General features: G+C 38.3%; 2 protein-coding genes across 6 annotated transcripts in view; both read right to left on the bottom strand.

Annotated features, from left to right (window-relative positions):
• Nucleotides 1–2,205, bottom strand: part of bmp8a (bone morphogenetic protein 8a) — a 50,961-nt gene extending 48,756 nt beyond the window's left edge. The window contains exon 1 of one of the 2 annotated variants that reach the window (XM_061931427.1): nt 1,701–2,205. The gene's annotated coding sequence lies outside the window, so the exon portion shown is untranslated. The remainder of the gene's footprint in view (nt 1–1,700) is intronic. The other variant, XM_061931426.1, reaches the window with a different exon arrangement.
• A 3,350-nt stretch (nt 2,206–5,555) lies between these two features.
• macf1a (microtubule actin crosslinking factor 1a) overlaps nt 5,556–23,110 on the bottom strand; it is a 438,368-nt gene continuing 420,813 nt past the window's right edge. For 3 of the 4 annotated variants that reach the window (XM_061930784.1, XM_061930787.1, XM_061930785.1), the window contains 4 exons: nt 18,182–18,387; nt 8,817–8,927; nt 6,885–6,993; nt 5,556–6,815 (listed from right to left, as the gene is read on the bottom strand). In XM_061930784.1, the coding sequence (XP_061786768.1) occupies nt 6,571–6,815; nt 6,885–6,993; nt 8,817–8,927; nt 18,182–18,387 (671 nt within the window). In that variant the 3' untranslated portion in view covers nt 5,556–6,570. The remainder of the gene's footprint in view (nt 6,816–6,884; nt 6,994–8,816; nt 8,928–18,181; nt 18,388–23,110) is intronic. The other variant, XM_061930786.1, reaches the window with a different exon arrangement.

The following is a 23,110-nucleotide window of genomic DNA, read 5'->3' as shown; positions in this document are numbered from 1 at the left end:
CAGGACACGTTGGGAAGACTATGTCTCCCGGCTGGCCTGGGAACACCTCGGGATCCTCCGGGAGGAGCTGGATGAAGTGGCTGGGGAGAGGGAAGTCTGGGCTTCCCTGCTTAGGCTGCTGCCCCCGCGACCCGACCTCGGCTAAGCGGAAGAAGATAGATGGAAGTTCTCCCAAAAGAATCAATTTCAAATGCACCGGTATATTAAAATAAGTTATCGAGCCTCTGCTAATGTTTACATAGACAAAAAGTGAAGTTCTGTTGTGGTAAAGATTACATTTTATATTCAAATGACTAGATTCAGTCGTAGCATGTTAGTTTGCATAGCATAGACTGACCATATGTCCTCTTTTCCCCGGACATGTCCTCTTTTGCGGGGCTGTCCGGGCGGAGTTTCTTAAATACCTCAAATGTCCGGCATTTTGAGTTAGGGTTGCGTGTATTTTCAATGTACGTTCAGGGTTAAGAAGGGGTTGAAAACAAAACAAATTGTGCGCGCAGCAGCATTGGTGAGGGAGGGGCAGAGACAGAGAGAGAGAGAGAGAGAGCGTTATGATAAACGCGCATGCGTCGCCAGGCTCTGCTTTTTATCCATAGATTTATCACATTTAATTTTTTATTATCTATAGCAGGGGTGTCAAAAGTGTGCCCCGGAGGCCATTTGCGGCCCACAGCTAATGATTTAAAGGCCCACGGCGCATTCTATAAATACTATTAAAATAAACAAAAACATAAAAAAAGTTAAATAAAAAAGCTTAAAGGTTAAATGTAATTTAGAAAAAGTTGCAATGTTGACTTATAAAACAAAGCTGTTTTTTTTTTTCTTTCAAACTGTCATTGCTCAAAACATAATATTGAATCAAAATCAATGTTATTATGAATTATTGACCTATCCAAGGTTCCCATTACTTCACATCAAATATTCCACTAAGAAAAATATTTTTGGTGGAAGATTTTGCATATTTTGTGTTTGCCATTAAAAACATCGTTTTGTTTGACAAAAAAGGGCGGAAAACAAAAAAAAAAAACAACATAAAAAAAAACATTTTGAAATGAGGACTAGATGTGAAGTTGATGTAGACTCCAGAGATTTAAGCGCTAAATATAGAATGTATGTATGCCCTGGCACACCATTATCATAATTTCATCACCCAAGCAAAACACTTTTTACACTTTTATACTGAAATAAATACACCTACAACTTATTAAATAAAAACATAGAAAAAACTGCCAGGAGCAGTAAAGTTTAGATCCATGAAGGAAAGAAGAAAGTGAATGAATGTTTATAACTGAATACATTTACATATGTATACAAATTTGTTTTCTTTTTTTAATAATTTTTTTAATGAATTAAGTAACGTTTATGACAACCTTTTTCCAAAAACACAATATAGAATGTGAGATATAACAGCATACAAAAAAGCGGGACCCCAAAAATGTACTGTTTTTATGACTTGATGGGGTCCCTGGGACCGCTTTTTGAAAATTCCTAGCGTCAACACTGCTGTCAACAGAGGAGAAAAAATGTTTTATTTAAATAAAAATATTATTTATAAAGCAAGTTCGAGTATCATTGGCAAATGTTCACTTAGTCCCGGCCTTGGCACGCATATATGTGTCCTCTTTTTGGGATTTCACAATATGGTCAGCCTAGCATAGCACAGCAACTAATACTGATAGCAGCTGGCTGAAATTGCTTACCTGCCTGATGTTTTTTTCAAAATCTTTATCCAGAGTATCTCCACTTATCTTAGTTTTGCTCCTTGGTGCGGTTGTTTTTGTAGCGTTTAGGGACGAAAACATACATTTTGCCTGAGAGTTCATACCTAATCAGAACCGGTGTGACGAATTCCAATTGAGTCCCAACTTCCGGGAGTTCGGTGACGTCACACAGCGGGCCAAGACCCGGATGTCGCGCCATCTTTGTAGAACAACACTTGTTAAGTGAATAAAGCAACGATTAAAAACCCGGACAGCGTCAAAAATTATGCCAAAACTCCACAAAAATATTTTTAAGAGTTGTACACGTATCGACTTGACCCAAATGCAAGGAACATTACGTGGGTAAACTTGTCAAGTTTGAATTGGGGATCGTATTGAGATGCTTCGATATACGGGAAGTTACACGAATGGTAAACATGCGTACACGTAAATGTAAAAAATAATAGCTAGTCCTTGTGTTGTCGATATTTGATATGCTTGAACATAATTCAAAATTCATACCAGATACAAAACGAGTGGCGCACATTCTGAATGGATGTTATCCAGCTTCCTCCTCGTCATTCTGACTGAGGCGTTCAAGTCGAGATGGGACGTTACCGAACGAGTCGAGTCTTTTGAACGGCTCACAACCGAGTCTCAGTTGTGAGCCGTTCGTCACACGCAATTGCCCACTCAAGCTTGTGTAGTCCGAACTGGAACGGTGATTGTCAAACTGTGGTAGGTGGGCTCTTAAGTAGTCTGTAAATATGTAATATATATATATGGAGTATCATTGATGTGTGTGCATTGTGCATAAAAATACTTTGTTAAATAAAACCTCTGCCTAGTTTTTAGCGAATACTTGAGCCTACTACGCTACCGCATTCCAATGTTGGTCAGTGTTTTTAGAGGTGGTATTTGGTAAAAAAAAAAAAAAAAAAAGTTTGAGAACCACTGTACTAGAAAATGAGTCAGAATTAAATAAAATTGCATTATACAGGTAAAAGCCAGTAAATTAGAATATTTTGAAAAACTTGATTTATTTCAGTAATTGCATTCAAAAGGTGTAACTTGTACATTATATTTATTCATTGCACACAGACTGATGCATTCAAATGTTTATTTCATTTAATTTTGATGATTTGAAGTGGCAACAAATGAAAATCCAAAATTCCGTGTGTCACAAAATTAGAATATTGTGTAAGGGTTAAATTTTGAAGACACCTGGTGCCACAAACTAATCCGCTGATTAACTCAAAACACCTGCAAAGGGCTTTAAATGGTCTCTCAGTCCAGTTCTGAAGCCTACACAAACATGGGGAAGACTTCAGATTTGACAGCTGTCCAAAAGGCAACCATCGACACATTGCACAAGGAGGGAAAGACACAAAAGGTTATTGCTGAAGAGGCTGGCTGTTCTCAGAGCTCTGTGTCCAAACACATTAATGGAGAGGCAAAGGGAAGGAAAAACTGTGGTCAGAAAAAGTGTACAAGCGATAGGGATCACCGCGCCCTGGTCAAGATTGTGAAAAAAAACCCATTCAAAAATGTGGGGGAGATTCAGAAGGAGTGGACAGCTGCTGGAGTCAGTGCTTCAAGATCCACCACCAAGAGACGCATGAAAGACATGGGTTTCAACTGCCGCATACCTCGTGTCAAGCCACTGTTGACCAAGAAACAGCGCGAAAAGCGTCTCACCTGGGCTAAGGAAAAAAAGAGCTGGACTGCTGCTGAGTGGTCCAAAGTCATGTTTTCTGACGAAAGCAAATTTTGCATTTCCTTTGGAAATCGAGGTCCCAGAGTCTGGAGGAAGACAGGAGAGGCACAGGATCCACGTTGCCTGAAGTCTAGTGTAAAGTTTCCACCATCAGTGATGGTTTGGGGTGCCATGTCATCTGCTGGTGTCGGTCCACTCTGTTTCCTGAGATCCAGGGTCAACGCAGCCGTCTACCAGCAAGTTTTAGAGCACTTCATGCTTCCTGCTGCTGACCTGCTCTATGGAGATGGAGATTTCAAGTTCCAACAGGACTTGGCGCCTGCACACAGCGCAAAATCTACCCGTGCTTGGTTTACGGACCATGGTATTTCTGTTCTAAATTGGCCCGCCAACTCCCCTGACCTTAGCCCCATAGAAAATCTGTGGGGTATTGTGAAAAGGAAGATGCAGAATGCCAGACCCAAAAACGCAGAAGAGTTGAAGGCCACTATCAGAGCAACCTGGGCTCTCATAACACCTGAGCAGTGCCAGAAACTCATCGACTCCATGCCACGCCGCATTAACGCAGTAATTGAGGCAAAAGGAGCTCCAACCAAGTATTGAGTATTGTACATGCTCATATTTTTCATTTTCATACTTTTCAGTTGGCCAACATTTCTAAAAATCCCTTTTTTGTATTAGCCTTAAGTATAAGTCTTGTATAAGTATATGTATAAGCCTTCTAATTTTGTGACACGGAATTTTGGATTTTCATTTGTTGCCACTTCAAATCATCAAAATTAAATGAAATAAACATTTGAATGCATCAGTCTGTGTGCAATGAATAAATATAATGTACAAGTTACACCTTTTGAATGCAATTACTGAAATAAATCAAGTTTTTCAAAATATTCTAATTTACTGGCTTTTACCTGTATATACATCACACATACATATACAAATATTTTTGAATTGTAGTTCAGTACTTAAAATAGTAGTTCAAGTAGTTCATACACATCAGTTATGGTAATATAATTATTTATTAACATTTTTAATAGGTCCTAATTTTTATTGTTTCATTTTTTTATATCCATTAAAGGCTTTTATTCTTACCTATTGTGTACTTATTCTCTATAACAGGGGTCCCCAAAATTTTTGACCGGGGGGCGCATTGGGCTAAAAAATTTTTAGCCGGGGGCATATATACATTATATATATATATATATATATATATACATTAGGTGAGGAAATAACAGAGGCTATTTCATCCCTACCAGCCTGTTTCGCAGGTTTCCCTGCTCTTCAGGGGATTTTATAATAACATATATAATAAAATCCCCTGAAGAGCAGGGAAACCTGCAAAACAGGCTTGTAGGGATGAAATAGCCTCTGTGTTTTTTCCTGACCTAACGTATATTCTGTTCTACCCCGGTATTGAGCAATGTATAACGGATAAACCACAGTACCCTTGACTATATGTATATGTATATATATATATATATATATATATATATATATATTATACATATAGTATATATACAGTACATATAGAGTTCCCTCAGGAAAATTAAAATATATATATATATATATTATATATATATATATATATATATATATATATATATACATATATATATATACCGGTATATATTCCGAGCGCAATGTCACATTATCAATGGGAAAATGCATTTTTAAACAATATGATTTGCCTGAGCGGCTAGGAGACATCGAGAGTAACAAGCGATAGAAAATGGATTAGAAAGGACATATTTAAAATAATAATAATACTAAAATAAAATTATTTTAACTTGGGACTTCCCGCGGGCCGGATTTTGGATGCTGGCGGGCCGGATGCGTAGTTTTGGGACCCCTGCTCTATATTGTTAAAATGCTACACCTTTTTTTTTTGAAGTGAGGGGAAAATTCTAACTAGTGCCAAAACCTGATGGAATGTTTACAATGACAGCAACAAAAAAAGGCTAATATTTCAGAATAATCGCCACCAATACAGTAATATTTGTGTAAATTAAATCATACTTATCGTACAACTGATTCTAGTGATTGTTTCCATGATAAATAAAGGGAAAACATATATATTTTAAACGACTCTTTGAAAGGAAATCCTATCTCTACAAAACACTGACCAGAAAACAAACACGTTTCTTTACTGCAAGCATTGTTTTAATACAAAAAAAGAACAAAAAGTTGTTTATAATTTCACGTGTTTGCTTCACTTTGACACCAGTGACCCCCCCCTTGTCTCACTCCATGTTCACACAGTAACAGCATCTTGCCCACCCCCCCTCACAGAGAGACAATAAATAAATACAAATCCCATAGTAAGTCTTCTTCGTAAATGAATGATGTTTTGTTATAAACTTCATGTTGCTTCTTATTACACATGAAGGGCAGAGCCCTTTGGTCAAGATGGTTAGACAAACGTGTGTGTGTGTTTACGTGATGTGACACACACTCCACGCACTTAAAATCTTCATCTGCCAACAACAATTAAATATTAGATTTAAATTTCAGGCTGAACAAGAAAAAAAAAAAAAAAGAGTATAAATTAACAAAAAGACGTAACATTCGCAGATAATGTGTAACACACGCCAAGGGGTGGGGGGGCGGGGGGGAGGTCACATGGGCTGCACACACCAGAAGGGGGAGGGGCAAGCTGGTGACAAATTGCACCCTGTGGTGCCACCTTGGTGGTTTACGTGTGTCAGCAGTGAGGAAACCGCGGCCCCCTCCGTGCTGGCCTTCCGGCCCCCCCTCCCACGGAGCTCTTTACATGTGACGTCACATGGCAGTCGTTGCATATTTTCTGGCCCGCAAGCCAAAAGTTTTTTTGTTTTTTTTCCCCATTTCTCCTGAATTCGGTTGTTTGTGTTGTCGTGGAGACGGCGGTCCGCTCTGAAACGTTTGCGTGCTCAGAGGCGGCTCCGCCCCCTTGTCAGTCAATAAGGCAGCATCACATCTGGTCGCTTTTGGCGGGAAGGACGGCGACGGAGGAAAAATGTCGCCGCAGCGTCCGTATGAAGGATTAAGTCGGTGTGAGACGCGGACTTCCCTCCCCTCCTTTCCCGCCACAAACGAGCGTTACGGGCCACGCCGCCGCATCCAAGCGCCCACCTTCAGCGGAAGGAAGAGAAGTGTGTGTGCTGACCCTCGCTGTCATTTCTTGGCCCCGGGGGTCTTTGGACTCTGCGTCTTCTTGGCGATGGTCGGAATCTTGGAAGGCTTGGCTCCGCCCCCCGGCCTCCTGGGGGTGTCCGACGTGTCCGAGCCAACGGAGCGAGCGTCTTGGAGCTCCGAAGCGTCGGAGGCGTCGCTGCCTCGTCGACTGCTGGCCCTGCTGCCCGCCCGGCTGCCGGCCCGGCTGGTGGGACCGCTGGCCGTGGACGCGCCCCGCTTTGGATCTGGCGAGACAAGGACAGGTCAAAGGTCAAAGCCGGAGCGGCGCCAACATGGGACGCTCGACGCCTCACCGCTGCGCGTCTGCTTGGTGCCGTGTGGCGTTCCGCCGTTCTCCCCCGTCAGCGAGCCGCGGCTGGAGTGGAAGGTCGGCCGCTTCAGCTTGGAGCCCGACGCCGCCCCCTGCAGGTCGAGACGGGAAAGGTGAGATCGGGGACGCCTGCAGGTTACTGCAGCTTGTTACAAACCCCGTTTCCATATGAGTTGGGAAATTGTGTTAGATGTAAATATAAATGGAATACAATGATTTGCAAATCCTTTTCAACCCATATTCAGTTGAATATGCTACAAAGACAACATATTTGATGTTCAAACTGATAAACTTTTTTTTTTTTTTGCAAATAATCATTAATTTTAGAATTTGATGCCAGCAACACGTGACAAAGAAGTTGGGAAAGGTGGCAATAAATACTGATAAAGTTGAGGAATGCTCATCAAACACTTATTTGGAACACCCCACAGGTGTGCAGGCTAATTGGGAACAGGTGGGTGCCATGATTGGGTATAAAAACAGCTTCCCAAAAAATGCTCGGTCTTTCGCAAAAAAGGATGGGGCAAAGTACACCCATTTGTCCACAACTGCGTGAGCAAATAGTCAAACAGTTTAAGAACAACGTTTCTCAAAGTGCAATTGCAAGAAATTTAGGGATTTCAACATCTACGGTCCATAATATCATCAAAAGGTTCAGAGAATCTGGAGAAATCACTCCACGTAAGCGGCATGGCCGGAAACCAACATTGAATGACCGTGACCTTCGATCCCTCAGACGGCACTGTATCAAAAACCGACATCAATCTCTAAAGGATATCACCACATGGGCTCAGGAACACTTCAGTAAACCACTGTCACTAAACACAGTTGGTCGCTACATCTGTAAGTGCAAGTTAAAGCTCTACTATGCAAAGCGAAAGCCATTTATCAACAACATCCAGAAACGCCGCCGGCTTCTCTGGGCCCGAGATCATCTAAGATGGACTCATGCAAAGTGGAAAAGTGTTCTGTGGTCTGACGAGTCCACATTTCAAATTGTTTTTGGAAATATTCGACATCGTGTCATCCGGACCAAAGGGGAAGCTAACCATCCAGACTGTTATCGACGCAAAGTTGAAAAGCCAGCATCTGTGATGGTATGGGGGTGCATTAGTGCCCAAGGCATGGCTAACTTACACATGTGTGAAGGCGCCATTAATGCTGAAAGGTACATACAGGTTTTGGAACAACATATGCTGCCATCTAAGCGCCGTCTTTTTCATGGACGCCCCTGCTTATTTCACCAAGACAATGCCAAGCCACATACAGCACGTGTTACAACAGCGTGGCTTCGTAAAAAAAGAGTGCGGGTACTTTCCTGGGCCGCCTGCAGTCCAGACCTGTCTCCCATCGAAAATGCGTGGCGCATTATGAAGCATAAAATACGACAGCGGAGACCCCGGACTGTTGAACGACTAAAGCTCTACACAAAACAAGAATGGGAAAGAATTCCACTTTCAAAGCTTCAACAATTAGTTTCCTCGGTTCCCAAACGTTTATTGAGTGTTGTTAAAAGAAAAGGTGATGTAACACAGTGGTGAACATGCCCTTTCCCAACTACTTTGGCACGTGTTGCAGCCATGAAATTCTAAATTAATTATTTGCAAAAAAAAATAAAGTTTATGAGTTTGAACATCAAATATGTTGTCTTTGTAGTGCATTCAATTGAATATGGGTTGAAAATAATTTGCAAATCATTGTATTCCGTTTATATTTACATCTAACACAATTTCCCAACTCATATGGAAACGGGGTTTGTAGAAACATGGCCGACACGCAACATTGTTGAACACACAATATCGACATATTTGGATCCTCATCTTATTAATGCTTCCACCGCATGACAAGGTTGGCAGGAAGAGGGTGCTAGCGTGTGTTGCCAGGGGGAGGGGGCGGGGTTTACTGAGTGCGTTACCTCGTGCCCGTTGTCGCCGTGATCCGGGCAGCAGTGGCACTTGGGCGGCGTCGGCGTTTTACTGTGCGCCAACCACGGCTTGGCGTAGTCACGGGAATGAGTGTGGGAGGACTGAAGGGAGCAAGGAAGGAAGGAAGGGAGGAAGGTAGCAAAGCACACGAGGAGGGAGCGCAGTGTGATGGTTCAAAGTGTTTGGTTGTACGTTTGTTTGTTTGTTTGTTTGTTGGAGTCAAGAAGAAAAGGCAGAAGGAAGATGAGCGAGACAAGACAAAAACAATGTCATACATTGATGAAATATACACACAACAACAAAACAATGCAACAAACAAGCACATTTCACTCCTTTTCATCACTGTTTTACTTTAATATTACTCATTTCAAATGAATATGGTCAAAGGACGGACAATAAACTCTGCTTGTGCCGACTTGAGAGAAATTTAAAAGTTCGCCATCGCCGATTAATGACGATCACAAACGACGATCCTCTCAGGCCGATATCGTGTTGATTGTTAGTATCCCCAGTTAGTATCCCCACTGACAAGCTAGTAGATAACACGTGGTCGCAGACACAGTGTGGAGCCGCTCACCTTCATCACCGCAAACAAAATTTAATTTCTTAGCATCATTATCAAGTATTATTATCACTGGAGGGGCTGAACATGTCACACACCAGACAGCAAGCAGGGGCAGGCGAGCTAATAGCTAAGCTAGCATGTAACAACAGATGTGCGGTACCGCCGTTTTTCTTACCGATTCAATACCAAGTAAAATTCAGGTTTGTATCGGCGATACCTAAACTTTATGCAACCATACCTAACGTGTCTGGTAAAAATGAAAAAAGTATTGTATTTCAAGTATTGCTGCTTTAGGGGAATCATCTCAAATGATGGTGTTATTATGCACTGAACACACACACGCATATATATATATATATATATATACATATATATATATATATATATACACATACTGTATATATATATATATATATATATATATATAAATATATATATATATACATATGTATATATATATATATATACATACATATATATATACATACATACATACATACATACATACATACATATATATATATATACATAGATACACATATATACATATGTATATATATATATACACACATACATATATACATATATATATACATACATATATATATACATACATATATATATACATACATATATACATATATATATACATACATATATATATATACATACATATATATACATACATACATACATATATATATACACATATATATATATATACACATACATACATACATACATATATATGTGTGTGTTTCTATATATATGTATACAAAAAATATATACATTTCTTTGTATACATATACTGTATATAGACATAAATATATACATACATACTTATATATATAGACAAATATATATAGGCCTATATATATATACATATAGGCATATATATAGTCACATATATATATAGTCATATATATATATATATATATATATAGTCATATATATAGGCATATATTATATATATATATATATATATATATATATATATATATATATATAGGCATATATAGAGTCATATATACAGTATATGTATAGTGATATAAAAATAGGCATATGTTTATATATATATATATACACATGTATATATACGCATAAATTTATATATGTACATATACATATATATGTATGTATATGTACATTTATATGTATATACATGTATATATATGTACATATGTATATATATGTACATATGTATGTATGTATATAGTATATATATATATATATATGTATGTATATGTACATATATACATATATATGTATATACATATGTATGTATATATATGTACATATGTATGTATATATATGTACATATGTATGTATGTATGTATATAGTATATATATATATATATATATATATATATATATATATATATATATATATATATATATATATACATATACATACATACATACATACATATATATACACATATATAAATGTAGACACAATCTCAATGTTTTTTTTCTCACTTAACTGATCTCATTCTGATCTCACTTAAATGAAGCATCAAAAGAATCAATATTATAACAAAGATATGGTATAGATATTTCAGTATCAATCTGCACATTACTCGTGCTGAGTATAAAGTATGAAGTGTAGCATTAAAGCAGAAAGTAAGCAGAGACTAACAGGAAATGAACAAGTAGTTATAGAGAAGATAATATAACGATTAACAAGTAGAGGTGGGAATCTTTGGGCACCTCGCGATTCAATTGTGATTTTTATGTATATTCATGCAGTTTTTTCATTTGACTAAATAAGCCTTTTTCACTTGCGACCTTTAAAAACAGCGTGTTTGTAATAAGAAAGAATGTTAAATTAATTCCCATCACATGTACTAAATGAATTGAAACGTGTATAAAACTGGAACATACAATAAGTGCCCTAATACAGTGGTCCCCAACCTTTTTTGTAGCTGCGGACCGGTCAACGCTTGAATTTTTTTTTTTTGATAAAGAAATACAATCATGTGTGCTTACGGACTGTATCCTTGCAGACTGTATTGATATACATTGATATATAGTGTATATATTGTGTTTTTATGTTGATTTAATAAAAAAATAAAATAAAAACAAAAAATTTTTTTTTTTCTTCTTGTGCGGCCCGGTACCAATCTTGGGGACCACTGCCCTAATATAAAGGAGCTGGTCAGATCTCTCAGTGAAGTGGGTCAGCCACATTTTACAACTGTCTTCATTGCTTTATTTATTTAAATAATTGATTATTGACTTTTACTAATCCATTTTATAAAAGTACATGTCCGAATTGCGATGCCTCTAAAAATCGATTATTGCCCACCCCTCTAATTACAAGAGTTGGTGTCAGCCTTGTCAGTCTGTACACCACACGTATGAGTGATGTGAAGTATATTTATATAGCGTTTTTCTCTAGTGACTCAAAGCGCTTTTACACAGTGAAAGCCAATATCTAAGTTGCATTTAAACCAGTGTGGGTGGCACTGGGAGCAGGTGGGTAAAGTGTCTTGCCCAAGGACACAACGGCAGTGACTAGGATGGCGGAAGCGGGGATCGAACCTGGAACCCTCAAGTTGCTGGCACGGCCACTCTACTAACCGAGCTCTACTGCCGTATGTGGAGCACTGGATCGATCCATAAATTGGAGGTGTCGATACCAAGGGTACTACCAGTCTATGATCGATATTTTCTTTTCTCAAAATCTTTAAAAAAATTTAAATGTTTACAAATTCCGAGAATAATTCCCTGGACACAGGAAGACTTTAGCGCCAAAACAAAAGGTTTAAACAAGTACTATATCGTAGTTTTAGTTTTTGTTTAGTTAGTGTACTCTTGACCTTCTTGCTCCAACAACTGTATGTAATTAAAGTTGCAAGCAGCGATGGACGGGACCGACTTTGACAGCACATAAAATCCAAACCGGAGCAGTAATTAAAACTCTTTGGTCAACTTTTAATCAGAAGGGTTCAATCTCTCTCCTGTGCTAGTTTGAAGCCGACACGACAAACGCGCTCAGAGGAGATAATGTTTGAAAAAAGGTGACCGTTTTTTTACAAAACTTTTGTTTTGAAGGGGGAATTGCAAACTTCCTGTTGATTTTTGCTGGGGGTTGTCAATATATGAAATGTAGGTCTAAGTGAGACCTACATAGAGGTTTTTGTTTCATGTCTCTACGACATTCCTACTGGAAGTTATAGGCAGTTTTGTCTGTTTTCATCCTAGGAGCAGTTTTGTCTGTGTTTTATTCCTAGGGGGCGCTAGAGCACAATTTTGAGTTTTGGGGTTTGCTTTTTTTATTAGATCGCAATTTTCGCCAGTCCTGATGTGTGTGTCCAGTTTGGTGAGTTTTGAAGCATGTTAAGGGGGTCAAATTACAGCTCAAAGAGGCAAAAGTGACTGTTTTTACAAAACCTTTGTTTTGAAGGGAGAATAGCCAACTTCCTGTTGATTTTAGCTGAAGGATGTTATTGTATGAAATCTAGGTCTAAGTGAGACCTACATAGAGGTTTTTTGTTTCATGTCGCTACGACATTCCTACTGGAAGTTACAGGCAGTTTTGTCTGTGTTTTCTTCCTAGGGGGCGCTAGAGCGCATTTTTGAGTTTTGGGGCTTGGTTTTTTGATTAGATCGCAATGTTTGCCAGTCCGGATGTCTGTGTCAAATATGGTGAGTTTTGGAGCATGTTAAGGGGGTCAAATTACAGCTCAAAGAGGCGGCGGTATAATAATAATAATAACAACTTTTGTTTTGAAGGGGGATTGCAAACTTCCTGTTGATTTTTGCTGGGGGTTGTCAATTTATGAAATGTAGGTCTAAGTGAGACCTACATAGAGGTTTTTTGTTTCATGTCTCTACGACATTCCTACTGCAAGTTACAGGCAGTTTTGTCTGAGTTTTCTTTTTAGGAGCAGTTGTGTCTGTGTTTTCTTCCTAGGGGGCACTAAAGCGCAATTTTGAGTTTTGGGGTTGGGTTTTTTTAATAGATCGCAATTTTTGCCAGTCCTGATGTGTGTGTCCAGTTTGGTGAGTTTTGAAGCATGTTAAGGGGGTCAAATTACAGCTCAAAGAGGCAAAAGTGACTGTCTTTACAAAACTTTTGTTTTGAAGGGGGAATTGCCAACTTCCTGTTGATTTTTGCTGAAGGATGTCAATGTATGACATCCTATGTAGGTCTAAATCAGACCTACATAGAGGTTTTTGTTTCGTGTCTCTACGACATTCCTACCGGAAGTTACAAGCAGTTTTGTCTGTGTTTTTTTCTAGGGGGCGGTCGAGCGCAATTTTGAGTTTTGGGGTTTGGTTTTTTTATTAGATGGCAATTTTCGCCAGTCCTGATGTGTGTGTCAAATATGGTGAGTTTTGGAGCATGTTAAGGGGGTCAAATTACAGCTTAAAGAGGCGGCGGAATAATAATAATAAAACCTTACAAATACAATAGGGTCAAATACAAATAGCGGTCCCTAATTAAAAAAAAAACGGATCTTGTTTAAATATTGTGTGCCTATTGTTAAACTGTCATTAGCACTCACTATAAACACATTAAAACATTAACGTCAATTACGGACTATAAGTCGTTACTCTTGTCCCCACACTTTGAACCCTGTGGCTTATAAAATGGAGCAGCTACTTCATGGATTTTTCTTTACCAACGGCCATAATTAAAGAAAAAAACCAAGCAAAAACACTGAGAGGGAGTTTTATTGTTTGTGCCTCGGTGCCATCGTTTGGACAAGTTCACTCACTGCAGTTTCTGCAGTGTCCTTCCGTTCAGGACTTTTAACAACCGGAAATAGAGTGCCCTCCATAGCGTTTCTACTCGTACGGATTCTTCATTCGCCACTCCGAGCAATGTTTGTAAGTTTTACAATATGAATAAAACTGTTTATACGCAATAAAGCGTCCCATGTGTGAAGTCTGTAAGAGTATTTTCACGCATATTTGTACATGCTATCATAACGTAATGACCCTCGCGTCGTTAGCAATTTTTTTCTTCTGGAATTTAGTGGGTGCGGCTTATAGTCCGGTGCGTCTTATATGTCGAAACTATTTTTTTCCTTCTGAAATTTGGTGGGTGCGGCTTATAGCCCGGTGCGGCTAATGTGTGGGAACTTTTTTTTTTTTTTTCTTCTTTTTTTTTTTCCCCCCCCGAAATTTGGTGGGTGCGGCTTATAGTCCGGTGCGGCTAATATATGGAAACTATTTTTTTCTTCTGAAATTTAGTGGGTGCGGCTTATAGTCCGGTGCGGCTAATATATGGACACTGTTTTTTTCTTCTGGAATTTAGTGGGTGCGGCTAATAGTCTGGTGCGGCTAATATATGGAAACTTTATTTTTTTCCTTCTGGGATTTAGTGGGTGCGGCTTATAGTCCAGTGCAGCTAATATATGGACTCTTTATTTTTTTTCTTCTGGGATTTAGTGGGTGCGGCTTATGGTGCGGCTAATGTATGGAACTGTTTTTTTCTTCTGAAATTTGGTGGGTGCGGCTTATAGTCCGATGCGGCTAATATATGGAGAATATTTTTTTCTTCTGAGATTTGGTGGGTGCGGCTTATAGTCCAGTGCAGCTAATATATGGAAACTATTTTTTTCTTCTGGAGTTTAGTGGGTGCGGCTAATATATGGAAACAAATTTTTTCTTCTGGAATTTAGTGGGTGCGGCTAATAGTCTGGTGCTGCTAATATATGGAAACTTTATTTTTTTCCTTCTGGGATTTAGTGGGTGCGGCTTATAGTCTGGTGCGGCTAATATATGGAAACTATTTTTTTATTCTGAAATTTAGTGGGTGCGCCTTATAGTCCGCTGCGGCTAAAATATGAAATCTTTAATTTTTTTTCTTCTGAAATTTGGTGGGGGCGGCTTATAGTCCAGTGCAGCTAATATATGGAAACTATTTTTTTCTTCTGGAGTTTAGTGGGTGCGGCTAATATATGGAAACACATTTTTTCTTCTGGAATTTAGTGGGTGCGGCTAATAGTCTGGTGCGGCTAATATATGGAAACTTTATTTTTTTCCTTCTGGGATTTAGTGGGTGCGGCTTATAGTCTGGTGCGGCTAATATATGGAAACTATTTTTTTTATTCTGAAATTTAGTGGGTGCGCCTTATAGTCCGCTGCGGCTAAAATATGAAATCTTTATTTTTTTTCTTCTGAAATTTGGTGGGTGCGGCTTATAGTCCGGTGCGGCTAATATATGGAAACTATTTTTTTCTTCTGAAATTTAGTGGGTGCGGCTTATAGTCCGGTGCGGCTAATATATGGACACTGTTTTTTTCTTCTGGAATTTAGTGGGTGCGGCTAATAGTCTGGTGCGGCTAATATATGGAAACTTTATTTTTTTCCTTCTGGGATTTAGTGGGTGCGGCTTATAGTCCAGTGCAGCTAATATATGGACTCTTTATTTTTTTTCTTCTGGGATTTAGTGGGTGCGGCTTATGGTGCGGCTAATGTATGGAACTGTTTTTTTCTTCTGAAATTTGGTGGGTGCGGCTTATAGTCCGATGCGGCTAATATATGGAGAATATTTTTTTCTTCTGGGATTTGGTGGGTGCGGCTTATAGTCCAGTGCAGCTAATATATGGAAACTATTTTTTTCTTCTGGAGTTTAGTGGGTGCGGCTAATATATGGAAACAAATTTTTTCTTCTGGAATTTAGTGGGTGCGGCTAATAGTCTGGTGCTGCTAATATATGGAAACTTTGTTTTTTTCCTTCTGGGATTTAGTGGGTGCGGCTTATAGTCTGGTGCGGCTAATATATGGAAACTATTTTTTTCTTCTGAAATTTAGTGGGTGCGCCTTATAGTCCGCTGCGGCTAAAATATGAAATCTTTATTTTTTTTCTTCTGAAATTTGGTGGGGGCGGCTTATAGTCCAGTGCAGCTAATATATGGAAACTATTTTTTTCTTCTGGAGTTTAGTGGGTGCGGCTAATATATGGAAACAAATTTTTTCTTCTGGAATTTAGTGGGTGCGGCTAATAGTCTGGTGCGGCTAATATATGGAAACTTTATTTTTTTCCTTCTGGGATTTAGTGGGTGCGGCTTATAGTCTGGTGCGGCTAATATATGGGAACAATTTTTTTTATTCTGAAATTTAGTGGGTGCGCCTTATAGTCCGCTGCGGCTAAAATATGAAATCTTTATTTTTTTTCTTCTGAAATTTGGTGGGGGCGGCTTATAGTCCGGTACAGCTAATATATGGAAACTTTATTTTTTTTCTTCTGAAATTTGGTGGGTGCGGCTTATGGTGCAGCTAACATATGGGAACTATTTTTCCTTCTGAAATTTGGTGGGTGCGGGCTATAGTCCAGTACAGCTAATATATGGAAACTGTTTTTTTCTTCTGAAATTTAGTAGGTGTGGCTTATAGTCCAGTGCGGCTAATATATGGAAACTATTTTTTCTTGTGAAATTTAGTGGGTGAGGCTTATAGTCCAGTGCAGCTAATATATGGACTCTATTTGTTTTCTTCTGGGTGCGGCTTATGGTGCGGCTAAAATATGGAAACTGTTTTTTTCTTCTGAAATTTGGTTGTTGCGGCTTATAGTCCGGTGCGGCTAATATATGGAAACTTTTTTTTTTTCCTTCTGGAATTTTGTGGGTGCGGCTTATAGTCCGATGCGGCTAATGTATGGACTCTTTATTTTTTTCCTTCTGGGATTTAGTGGGTGTGGCTTATGGTGCGGCTATTATATGGAAACTGTTTTTTTCTTCTGGAATTTAGTGGGTGCAATTTTTTTCTTCTGAAATGTAGTGGGTGCGGCTTATAGTCCGGTGCGGCTGAGATATGGAAACTTTATTTTTTTTCTTCTGAAATTTGGTGGGTGTGGCTTATAGTCCGGTGCGGCTAATATATGGACTCTATTTTTTTCCTTCTGGGATATAGTGGGTGCAGCTTATGGTGCGGCTAATATATGGAAACTGTTTTTTTCTTCTGGAATTTGGTAAGTGCGGCCTATAGTCCGGTGCGGCTAATATATGGGAACTTTTTTTTTTTTTTTTTTTTCTGAAATTTGGTGGGTGCGGCTTATAGTCCGGTGCGGCTAATATATGGAAACTTTTTTTTTTTTTTTTTTTTTTTTTTATTTAGTGGGTGTGGCTTATAGTCTGGTGCGGCTAAAATATGGAAACTATATTTTTTTTCTTCTGAAATTTGGTGGGTGCGGCTTATAGTCCGGTGCAGCTAATATATGGAAACCCTTTTTTTCTTCTGAAATTTAGTGGGTGCGGCTTATAGTCCGGTGCGGCTAATATATGGAAACTATTTTTTTTTTGTCTGAGATTTAGTGGGTGCAGCTTATAGCCCGGTGCGGCTAATGTATGTAAACAATTTTTTTTTTCTTCTGAAATTTAGTGAGTGTGGCTTATAGTTCGGTGCAGCTAATATATGTAAACATTTTTTTCTTCTGAAATTTGGTGGGTGCGGCTTATAGTCCAGTGCGGCAAATATCTGGAAACTACTTTTTTCTTCTGAGATTTAGTGGGTGTGGCTTATTTACCGGTGCGCTCTACAGTTCGGTAAATACGGGAAAACATGTGATCTGTATCGATATCGCCTGATCTCACTCATGAATAATCGATACCGGAATCGGCAGCATAAAACCCTGATAGGAACATCTTTAAAACATATTTTTCGAACATGTTTTTTCAATATTAGTCAATTTATATGACGATGAGGACATTGTTTTATTATTTTCACCTGTCACAAGTGCAGAAACAAAGAGTAAAAACACTAAAAAATACCCACATTTTTGGTCCGATGCCATGAAAAAACGTTTGACTGTTGTGAGAATGTTGCAGTTCTTACCCTGGATGACGCCGAGGCTGTGGGCGTGGCCGGCGTGGAGGGCAGCGAGGCGCCGCTGTGGGAGGCCGAGGAGGAGGAGCGAGTGGGCGAGGCGTTACGCGAGCCGGGCTTGGAGCGTCGCCCGCGGGAGCGGAAGGCAGAGAGACACTGAGGCGTCCCCTCGGAGATGAACTTCTCCCGCAGCTCCAAGTTGGTGCGACCCCGAGCTGCAACACAAGACAGGAACACGTTTGGTGCGCGTCCAGCAGGGGGCGACGACGTGGACGCTTGTCTCGCAGCGTGGCGGAGGCGCTCGGGCGGGTACGTTTGTTTTGTGCGTGTCATGATCTCCCCCTGATGCCATCGTTGGAGTGTGTGTCAGTGTGTGAGTGCAGTCATGCGCGGTCACACTTTGTCAAGTCAGCAGCAGCATTCTGTGAGCAAACAGTGAGCGGCAGCCGCCATCCAGCAGGCAACAACAACAACAAGCGCACGCAAGCTCCCTAACAGAGTAAGAGCACGCAGAATGCTCGAGAGGAGAGGAGAGTGGAACATGGATGAACAAGTGCACAGTAAGGAGGTAAAGATGAAGGGAGTTAATCACCACTCAGGTGTGACGGCCATGTCCACACATACACCAACAGTACTGAAAATGTTTTTAAGTAAGTTTTTTTTGTAAGTTACTTGTTTGGGGAGGCATTTTATATGCAATCGATTGTGTTTTTGGCAACTGTATAAGTAAAAAAAAAAATTTTTTATAAACAAATGTTTTACCAAAAAGTAACATTTTCACACTCTAAAGCATGGCGCCCATTTGTTTTTGTTCTGGGCCCTTGGCATATTCTGACATTATATCAATCTATAAGTAAGGGTGCGTGATAAATAGACCGATAATTATCAGGCCTGTATGAGGAAATCATGACATCACACCGATAAATCCGATAAACATAGCTCCTATAACCGATAGAAAAAAATAAATAAAAATGGGTGGAGAACACCCGTACCCGTTTGGTGAGCAAATCAAGCACTTTTTACTCCTGCTCGTGGCCACCTATGAAAACTGGTATAATATTATAATTATATTAATAAAAATATGAAACTATATATCACTTGTAATTGCATACATGTTCAAAATAAGAAAAAATATGTACACATAATTATGTGTTTTACATATGTTTATATATATGTATACATGTTTTACATATATATAGGTTTGTATATATAAATATATATATATATATATATATGCATATATACACGTGAATATATAATATATATATATATATACACACACACGTGTATATATATATATGCATATATACATGTGGATATATATATATATGCATATATACATGTGGGGTGTATAAATATGCATACACACACACAAGTGTATATATATATATATATATATATATAATGAATAATAATAATAATATTAATAATAATGAATGTGAGTGTGAATGTTGTCTGTCTGTCTGTGTTGGCCCTGCGATGAGGTGGCGACTTGTCCAGGGTGTACCCCGCCTTCCGCCCGATTGTAGCTGAGATAGGCTCCAGCGCCCCCCGCGACCCCGAAGGGAATAAGCGGTAGAAAATGGATGGATGGATATATATATATATATATATATATATATATATATATGCATATATACATGTGGATATGTATATATATATATATATATATATATATATATATATATATATATATATACACACACACACACATCTGCTGTATATACAGGTATATATGTAAGTTTATACGTATACATGTATATGTGTATATATATATATATATATATATATATATATATATATATATATACATATATATACCGGTATATTGTATTTGCTGAAGTAGTTCTGTTGTTGTTGTCTCTGTCTTGTCCTCATAATGATATTATATTCTATGCCCCCCGATCAGGTCCGGTGGAGGAAAACACTAAATATATCCAAACAATATATAAAGTTAAACAAAGTATCCCACACGTCTTTTTTGCTAAGTAAAACTTTACAGCAGATACTGGCATCTACATTAGCAATATCTGCCCATGTGGTTAAAAAAAATAATTTTACAGATCATTCACAATCCCTTTGTTTGACAAGAACACGTTTTTCTTTTTTTAGGCATTCTAATTCGTAAAATACAGCAAATACGAGGTGGCTAACAATGCAGATAATGAGAGTACTCTATTAGACCCATTAAGCCCTCTAAAAAAACATCCAAAACCTGCCATCAATACTCCATTTACATTTCCTGACCTGACAATTTACCAAGTATATGCAATATTGTTATTACGAGCACTAATATTGAGGAACTACTTTTAGCGGCATTGTGTTCACAGAGAGCTAACGAGCTTACGCTGCTATATTGACATACTGAGCTGCTGCTTCGCCTGTAAATTGGTGAAAGTTAATTATAGATTATAAATCATGCCTTTCACCTGGATACTAAAAGGGTGTGGCCAGAAACCGAGATGTTGGTCAACTTTTACATTCAACTTAAACAAGATGATGGCAAGAAAAACACGAAAATACGCTTGTTTGCATCACCTTTTTAAAAAAAAAATATTTATAATCACTGCTATGTTGGAATTCTTATTAATATTGATACTGTTGTTGATATTATTCATTTTTGTTTGACTACTTTTGGATTGTTTTGTGTCATGTTTGTGTGTCCTCTCAATTGCTCTGTTGATTGCTATTCTGAATGTTGCTGGGCCGGGTTTGGTTTTGGAATTGGAATTGTATTATTATGGTATTACTGTGTATTATATTGTTGGATTGATTAATAAAAAATAAAAAAAAAATAAAAAAAAAACCTGCGTGAGGATCACGCGTTATTCTTCATTTAAACAGGAATATATAAACATCCCATCAGTCGGCATCCCAGTGAGTGCAGACATTGTACAGTAAGTGATTGTTTTATTATGTTCATAGTTTCTATTTCTTGTTTGAGCTAGGAATATATAAACATCCCATCAGTCGGCATCCCAGTGAGCGCAGACATTGTACAGTAAGTGATTGTTTTATTATGTTCATAGTTTCTATTTCTTGTTTGAGCTAGGAATATATAAACATCCCATCTGTCGGCATCCCAGTGAGCGCAGACATTGTACAGTAAGTGATTGTTTTATTATGTTCATAGTTTCTATTTCTTGTTTGAGCTAGGAATATATAAACATCCCATCAGTCGGCACCCCAGTGAGCGCAGACATTGTACAGTAAGTGATTGTTTTATTATGTTCATAGTTTCTATTTCTTGTTTGAGCTAGGAATATATAAACATCCCATCAGTCGGCATCCCAGTGAGCGCAGACATTGTATAGTAAGTGATTGTTTTATTATGTTTATAGTTTCTATTTCTTGTTTGAGCACCTAGCAATACTACTACATGATGGATCTTCTGAACACTCAGTTTCTAAAACTTGTTGCTCATCCTCTTTATTTTCAGGCTCAAAAATACAAGGTTCTGGATCATCATTTGTCCCTAAGTCGTCTCACGAAATCTGCCATGATTAAGTAGTATTATTGTTGAAGAAAAAGCAAACGTTGTGATGTGTCTGTGAAATTAAAACGCTGCCATATGCTTAAAATGAGCAAGATACATAAATATTATGTTATGCCTGTGCCTGTTACTACATCACATATATACTTACAGCCTGTATATTAAACGTTGGCAGTGTTTGAATGTTTTTTTTAAAGCGGAATAGAGCGACTCCCATTGGCTAGTTTGTTAGCGGACTTCTGCTAGCGTTTATTTAGGAGTTAGAGTGAATTAAAAAAGGATTTGTGCTTGTCTTACATAAGGAATGTGAATGACAGAAATTTTTTTTTTTTTAAAGTGAGGTTCCCCTTTAAGAAGCTGCTCCAAAGAGCGTCTCACTTAAGAAGCAGGAGGTTGTATGTACCTCGAAAAAAAGTGAACCCTGAAACTTATAATGCAAAATTCAGAAGTCAGTGTTTTGTTGAGATTGCTTAGAACAGAAGTGTCCCTTTACATACTGAAACATCAAAGGATTTACACTAATATTTTTATTAATCTAACATTTTGAAATATAATAAAAATTTAAAAAGTTACATACCTATACTTAAATACTTTTCTCTTTACTTTGTGCCTAATTATTCTCGTTTTTTTAATGTATTTGTGTGCTGCAGGCCAGTAAAAAAAAAAAAAAACAAGCCGTGGGCTGCACTTTGGATAGTGCTGACTTAGTCTAGACCAGGGGTCGGCGAGCCGCATGTGGCTCTTTAGCACCGCCCTAGTGGCTCTCTGGAGCTTTTTAAAAAATGTATAAAAACTGGAAAAAGATGAGGGGAAAAAAAATCTATTTTTTGTTTTAATATGGTTTCTGTAGGAGGACAAACATGACACAAGCCTCCCTAATAGTTACAAAGCACACTGTTTATATTAAACATGCGTCACTGATTCGAGTATTTGGCGAGCGCCGTTTTGTACTACTAATTTTGGCGGTCCTTGAACTCACCGTAGTTTGTTTACATGTATAACTTTCTCTGACTTTCTAGGACGTATTTTATGCCACTTCTTTTTCTGTCTCATTTTGTCCACCAAACTTTTAACGTTGAGCATGAAAGGTGAGTTTTGTTGATGTTATTGACTTGTGTGGAGTGCTAATCAGACATATTTGGTCACTGCATGACTGCAAGCTAATCGATGCTAACATGCTATTTAGGCTAGCTATATGTACATATTGCATTATTATGCCTCATCTGTAGCTATATTTGAGGTCATTTAGTTTCCTTTAAGTCCTCTTAATTCAATTTATATCTCATGACACACTATCTGTATGTAATATGGCTTTTAATTTTTTGCGGCTCCAGACAGATTTGTTTTTATATTTTTGGTCCAATATGGCTCTTTCAACATTTTGGGTTGCCGACCTCTGGTCTAGACTGATATCAGCTGGTGTTGTAGAGTGCATGCAAAAGCAA

This window comes from Nerophis lumbriciformis, linkage group LG37 (genome assembly GCF_033978685.3).
Source record: "Nerophis lumbriciformis linkage group LG37, RoL_Nlum_v2.1, whole genome shotgun sequence".
NCBI lineage: Eukaryota > Metazoa > Chordata > Actinopteri > Syngnathiformes > Syngnathidae > Nerophis > Nerophis lumbriciformis.
The sequence above is the reverse complement of the archived record's forward strand: the minus strand, read 5'-3'. Positions and strand labels throughout refer to the sequence as shown.